The sequence below is a fragment of the Fragaria vesca genome, linkage group LG4 (assembly GCF_000184155.1).
Source record: "Fragaria vesca subsp. vesca linkage group LG4, FraVesHawaii_1.0, whole genome shotgun sequence".
Taxonomy (NCBI): domain Eukaryota; kingdom Viridiplantae; phylum Streptophyta; class Magnoliopsida; order Rosales; family Rosaceae; genus Fragaria; species Fragaria vesca.
Genome location: NC_020494.1, coordinates 14920724 through 14927340, shown reverse-complemented (window position 1 = coordinate 14927340; position 6617 = coordinate 14920724). Strand labels below are relative to the sequence as shown.

At 39.8% G+C, this 6617-nt stretch overlaps 2 protein-coding genes across 2 annotated transcripts; one reads left to right on the top strand and one right to left on the bottom strand.

Moving 5' to 3' along the window:
- The first annotated feature begins 237 nt into the window (after window positions 1-237).
- Window positions 238-1616, top strand: LOC101291917. Its single transcript, XM_004298202.1, has 4 exons — window positions 238-522; window positions 612-662; window positions 744-877; window positions 961-1616. Exons 1-4 carry the CDS (start codon window positions 238-240, stop codon window positions 1001-1003), a joined length of 513 nt encoding a protein of 170 aa, XP_004298250.1. The 3' UTR covers window positions 1004-1616.
- On the bottom strand, window positions 1547-3208 carry LOC101304275 (putative esterase VC_A0580-like). Its single transcript, XM_004297013.1, has 3 exons — window positions 2563-3208; window positions 2249-2440; window positions 1547-1809 (listed from the first exon to the last, which is right to left on the bottom strand). Exons 1-3 carry the CDS (start codon window positions 2719-2721, stop codon window positions 1657-1659), a joined length of 504 nt encoding a protein of 167 aa, XP_004297061.1. The 5' UTR covers window positions 2722-3208; the 3' UTR covers window positions 1547-1656.
- Between the last annotated feature and the right edge of the window lie 3409 nt (window positions 3209-6617).

Genomic DNA, 6617 nt, shown 5'->3' with positions numbered 1-6617 from the left:
GGTTTAAGAAATAATAACAATATATGAAAGTATCTTAAATGTTAAATTAATGATTAGATATATCTTGATATGGGGGGTTGTTTTAAAAATAACGATGTGTCGACTTTATATTGGTTAAGAAGAACCATTAGATATGCTGACATGGCCCTCCGGTAGCAGAGAAAAATTTCTCAAACAAAACGTCGCTCACTTTGGTCCTCGACGATAATAGAGCTTCAGGCCTACAGTTGATACATCATGTGGGGTCAAATGGTTCCGGTGGCCGTCCCGTTAAAACCGGCAATCCCTTTCCCCGGCAGCCGGAAAGCTTCCTCCGTCGTGTCACGAAAATTGAATAATCCATCTCTATCGAAGTTGCAACTATCAAATATCGATATCCCACCCTCCCAAACACAACCTCTGCTTTCTTCTTCTTCTTCTTCTTCCTCTGAAACTGCTCCGTCCGTACAACCCGTCAGAACCCTGCGGATTCGACCTTCTCCCGAATTGGGCCTTGCCTCACTGCTCTTCGTCCTCTCCACGGTAAACTCAATCCTCCATTTACATCACAATGACCAAACACACAATTATTAGTAACTTCTGATTAACGTTTCACTGTCTGTAATTTCTAGGCTTTTGCTGCGCTTCTCTCCCTTGCTATATTTTCCATTCCAACTATCAATGTAAGTTACGTTTTCTTTGAGCATTGAGCAATAAGGTCATTGGATCATTGCATATACCAATCAAGTTTAATGGGAATTCAGGCTTTGAGAAAATTGGCAACTTCAATGGAGAAGCTATCCCATGTAGTCTCCCAGGAGGTACCTGGAACTCTGCTTTCTTTGAAACTCTCTGGCCTTGAGGTCAATGATTTAACAAAACAGCTTACTAGTATCAGGTACTAGCATGATTTGCTTTCCCAATTCTGTTTGCATAGCAGACCCTTTTGCTCATACTAATTTGATACTATGTGTTTTAAAGGCAAATGATTTCTGCAACTGGCTCGGGGAAGAATTCAAAGTGACAGTTTGCTGTCGAATCGATTTGTACACATGTAGAATTAAGGTGCAAAGTTAGTAACTTCACTCCAGCTTAGTGTCGGCATGCAGTATGCTCTGTATTAATGGTTTCTTAGTCAGTTACTCAAGTTCGATTTCAACAACAATGTCAACTAGGGCCCGTTCAGCTAGTATGATTTATGAAGTTACAACTTTAGTTGTTGGGGACGATGATTGGAGTGATAAAGTTGATCTCTTTAGTGTGGGGATAATATTGATTCATAAACAGTTAGAACTAGTGCACTTTATCATGTCAATGATTGTAGCTTTGGATTGGGATAATCATGGAAGATTTTCCTTTAACTGATTCTTTGATAGAAAACTGAAACTGCCTAGTAGGTGTTCCGATCATCAAGGTAATGCACTAATGCATTTCATCCCTAAATATATTCAGATACCAGAGCCAGGTCTAGGCACTCCCTTCTGTTTTGTTCATATCTTGAAAAAGGAAAGACAGCAACAACAAACAAAAAAGATGCGTACTTCATGCTTGTTTGACGCTCACACTTGTCTGCGAATGCAACACTGAAATAGAGGTTTATATGCTTGTAATAGATTCTTTAGTTTCTTCATTAGGTTCAGTGACAATTGTAGAAACATAAACAGGGATACAAGAGTTCTATAATTTGGCATACTTCTTGAGGGCTTCACCTGCATCTTTTGCATGTTGTGGTACAGGCATGTTGCACAGAAGAGTGACTCTTGCTGATGATACAAGGGATTTGATGTCTGAGTTCGAAGGATCAATCTTTGAAAGTCGCACTTCCCAAACCTAATCAAAATTACCATATCAGTAGAATTCAGAATCGTGTAATCTGTTTGTGGGATGTGATTATAGAAGTCATTGATAAATTATTGGTACTTAAGTACATTAATCCCCAAAGTGGAGGGAACCCCCATTCTTGGATCATTTCGTTTTGGCATTCACATTTCCATAGTTCCAGAAAGACAGGATGGTGCCAATAGATTCTTATAATGCTGGGAAATTGGCATGTGAACTGGAGTCCACACATTATGTTTTGCCTCAAATGGATAATGTTATTGATAATGCAAAACCAGTATTATATATGCAGATTTATAATGTCATCTGTTTCTTCAACTTAAACTTACTGGTTGTATGAGCAATTAGTCAACTACCATTACAAGTCATTAGTTGTAAATGTGGAAAATCAAGTACTAATTACTAGAGGGTATGAATGTGGAAGATGAACCTGAATGGTTTTGCCAACGCTGATGGGTACGGCTTCCCCATAGATAAGATCACCGAGCTCAGCTCGCTTCATGTGGTTGATGCTGAGGTGAATTCCAGCCACCCTTTGTAAACCAGAAGCCAGGTGAGCTCCTATGCTAGCCAGAGCCTCAGATACTAGAGCTGACACCCCTCCATGTAACACCTTGAATGGCTGCACTGGGTTATTTCCAAATGATGAGTAATATTCCATGATCAATTTCTTCTGTTCGACTTTCATCGCATGTATGAAGAAACCAAGGAACAAAGAAGCAAAGAAAACGATGATATTGATACCTGACAGCTCCTTTCGGTGACTCTGAGGTGACCGCAGACCTTCTGTGGTGTGACTTCTTCAATCACGAACCCAACTGCATGAAGTGGAGCATCAATAGCCCCGGTCTTGTCCTCCGGTGACGGTGGCGGCGGCTGGGACTGAGACGACTGGGGAGCCATGACTATGTCAGTGTACCAGAGAAATGATCAGAATATTTGCAATGAAAGAATTGGTATGTGTGTTCCTTAATTCTAAATTGGCTTGTTTTGCTTCGTGTCTAGATTATGAAACAATCATACAAAACCAATTCTAACAGAATCAATATGATTGTGTGGCCTTTTCCTGGGTGAGAGTGGGTGACAGATGAGAAGACTTTGATCTTCTCTGCTACTATTCTTCGTTTGGTCATATTCTATATGTTTCATCATACGTTATCAACTTGGTTGGTGGTGGCTGCAATCAAGGGCATTGTTCATCTGTTTGATGGAGGTTTTGGTACTAGCATTGAGGGGCAGTTTAGTCAATTCACTTAACGGTGTCGGGAGGTGGTTGGTGGGGGTGAGGTAAACCGTGAAGGAGGAGGATTAGGTGGCTACCGGCCTTGTGATTTGTCCGTTTTCCTCGGTGGTGTTCTCCACCTTCCTCACTCACCCGGGGTCCTTCTCTCTCACCTTGTAGCTTTCTCAATTTCTGTAAGCCCCTTTTAATAATATGCATGCCACTCTCATTATCACTTTCTATCTTCTTTCTATATTCATTGTTTTGTGGAATTATCTGCCATCTTAATAGGTTTTTTTATTTAGAATATCTTAATCAGGTTCAATTCAAATAATTTTTGGAGTACTTGTTGTTTAAGGGTAACAATCGGCATGTATGACTCGCCATATGTGTGAGTTTATAAGTTGTTTACAAATAATTGTAAAATTGTCAAATCAGAGAGTATAAAGAATACGTAGAGGTGATCAAACTAAATCGTTGATGAGCATGAATAAAGAAGTTATGTATATAGTTTAGAGAGGTAATATTACATGACATAAGATATATATATATATATATATATATATATATATATAATATGCGATGTGTCTATGTGATTCGGCAAATTAATACCTAAAATCATTTTTCTTACTTTACATGTATTGTTACGCTGATGCATTTACAAGATTTGAATTTTGAGTTAAGCTTTATGGACACATCTACTGGGAATGCGATTCCTCCGATTTATGCACTGAACATTTCTGTTGATCTAGGGCCTCCCCGTGTGTGCTTGTAGGCGTTGAACGTAAAACGGTAAAAGTCTTCCCAAAACGCTAAAGCTAGCTCGCGACCCTCACGTACCTATCATATCCTCGTCCTAAACATCCACAAGTTCATCTCAAGAAGGCAGGCAGGCAAGACATGCATTTTTCCAAAACCCTTCACCAAGTTCACCATCCTCTTCTGGGCACACCATCCAATGAAGCTTATCAGTTATCTGTAAAAGCTCATTATAAGTAGGAATCATATCCAATTCGAATAATCTGCCCAGTCCTTATATATTCAAAGTCTTTTACCCTTGCCATCTCAGTTTTGGGACACACCAGGATTTATGTTAATTATATTACACAAGATACGTGATCTCTAGATATGCTTGCAACATATTTAGATGTTGTCATGTTGAACTACGCGATAACGCACACAATTCATTGCGCATATAGGAAATACTCTATTTCATTTACCATAATCTTGGTTTAGAATCAGCAAAGACAAAGTCAATTATGGTAGCCCAAGTGATAAGCAAAAGGGTACTCTGGAAAATGAGTTGGGAACTTGGGGAGGTTGAATCAAAGTCCACGTACTCTCGTCTAATGAAACCACAAAAGAATCGACGTAGAAGCCAACCAGTTTGGCATAGCTACAAATCATATTATGATTAAGGATTAATGGTAGAGACAAAGAGATAGCAAGAGAATCATCATCCTATTCATTGATAGGAGCCCTTTATATAAGGAATTACACAATACCAATATGGTAAGGATATGAATACATAGATCTAGTCTAACTACATATCCTATTGGCATAAGGCCAAGACACACATAGAGAATATCCTAGAACACTCCCCCTTGTGCCGCGCGCTGATATGCCGATGGTGCTGATCTGTTGCCTCGTCAAAAACCTCGTCAAGTCACAAAAACCCTGTGGGAGAAAAACTGAACCTTGATCGTAGGAGAAAAAGAATACAATGCACCCTTCACATTTGATAATGACATGTATGTATGTGCTAGACTCCCCCTGAAGTTCGCACCCCCCCTGATCTTTACATCAATCATAGGGCTCTTCCTGATTCTTACTAATCACGGAAGTTTCAACAACTTAGCATGTCAATGCTTTTTAACATGTCTTTAAATGTGGCATTGGACAATGATTAACTAAATCATGCCGTATTGTCCTCAAATGATCTTTTACACTTAGATCTTGAGGCGAAGGTCGCTTGTGAACTCAAAACATAAGTTCGTGCAGGAAATCAGATTTCCACGCAGCATGACCTTCAATTACTAGAACAGTCGTAACTTCCTCTAGGAAATACATATGAACGAACCGTAAACGGTTTTGGAAACTAGACTCATTTAGCTTTCCAACCGTATATTACACACATTCTGGTTCATCAGGAGCTGTTCACAAAGTCCCGTCGAAGTTGACTGTTTTGTCAAAATCAGATTCTCGGACAGATTTGTCCTACTTTACGAAAACGGCCATACCTCACTCAATATGATAGGTATGATCAAATGGTTGGTGTCTCTGGAAAGTAGACACATAGACCTTTCCAATGGTACCAATTTTACCATATTCCAGTGAGTGAGGTTTCCTGTAAGTCCCGTGGAGCTTGATCTACGAAACTTGGCAGATTCTGATTTCGCTATTGATGTGTCTTTCTTATGTAGGGATAGAATAAGCCTAAACCTTTCATACCATTAAGTATTGAAAAAGGAGTTACTGCCATTACATTGGCATTGCGTGGACGCATAGCTACACTTAGCTTTACAACTTTTCATAGCGAATGAGATGTCAAGTCTTTCGTATTGTGTTGAGTACATTGATGAGTTTTATTGTACTTAGATGGGAACTCCATCTCTTAACACATATTTGTCATCTTGCTTTAGACAAAACAACGGATCTCTCTTTAGAGCAAACACCTTGACTAATCATGGGAGTATATGTAAGTCTCACTAGTTATAGAGCGCCTAAGCCGATTGATGGAAAATCATCATCAATACAGTCATCGAGTGCCTTATCGAGACCATGTCTTCCCAAGATCTTTTTCTTCGGATGTTGATACATATTGGCATCTCTTGATCCATCAAGAGTCCATGTAAATCCGGAATGAACACGCAAAGGCATAATTCACCATATCCCTTCCAAATCAAGTAGAGTCTATGTGCGTTTCAATACATTTAGCAAACGCATACTCCTGTGGTTTGGAGCCACTTTATTCGGATGAATGAAGTCCGTTTAAGACCTTCATGTATATCTCTGATCCCATAGAGATGTTATTATGACCACATTCATAGGCTGCATGTTCAGTTATTCGGAAACTACCAAACTGACAAAGTAGTGGAGTTCAATGACATCCATTACGAGAGCATATCTCATCGTAATTGATCCCAGTGCGTGTTAGCGAAAGACCTTGCGCCATAAGGTGAGTCTAAGCTCTTACTCTCACTACGCTATCTAACAAAGGCACAGTTGATAGGGTTTAGCTTGCGGTGTTGGCATCACCTGCCCAAGGACCTATCTCTTTGTTAATGCTGGATCGTGTCTTTCCATTAGGCCAATCAACTAAGTTGATATCCATCAACGAAGGGTGGTTCGATAGTAGACTCATTATCTCACGTCCTCATGTACACTAGTGTAATACTTGTAGAGATCTCTATATGGATTGGATTTGACATTGAGGCGTCCCCCAACGATAATCACAATTCAGACTTCATGAGACGGATTTTAGTATCACTGATCAATGGATCAGGTTGTGCCAAGCTCGCTTTCTTTCTAGTGCAAGACAATATCGAACCTAAGGGCCTCCCTCCTTTTAGGGAGC

What these genes read in the sequence shown, in the direction of transcription:
- LOC101291917 (XM_004298202.1), top strand. Translation starts at nt 238, where the DNA reads ATGTGGGGTCAAATGGTTCCGGTGGCCGTCCCGTTAAAACCGGCAATC. An exon ending in TGCTCTTCGTCCTCTCCACG is followed by an intron (nt 523 to 611) that starts GTAAACTCAATC and finishes TGTAATTTCTAG; the next exon opens with GCTTTTGCTGCGCTTCTCTC. An exon ending in TTTCCATTCCAACTATCAAT is followed by an intron (nt 663 to 743) that starts GTAAGTTACGTT and finishes ATGGGAATTCAG; the next exon opens with GCTTTGAGAAAATTGGCAAC.
- LOC101304275 (XM_004297013.1), bottom strand. Translation starts at nt 2,721, where the DNA reads ATGGCTCCCCAGTCGTCTCAGTCCCAGCCGCCGCCACCGTCACCGGAG. An exon ending in TCACCGAAAGGAGCTGTCAG is followed by an intron (nt 2,441 to 2,562) that starts GTATCAATATCA and finishes AACCCAGTGCAG; the next exon opens with CCATTCAAGGTGTTACATGG. An exon ending in GCGTTGGCAAAACCATTCAG is followed by an intron (nt 1,810 to 2,248) that starts GTTCATCTTCCA and finishes AATTTTGATTAG; the next exon opens with GTTTGGGAAGTGCGACTTTC.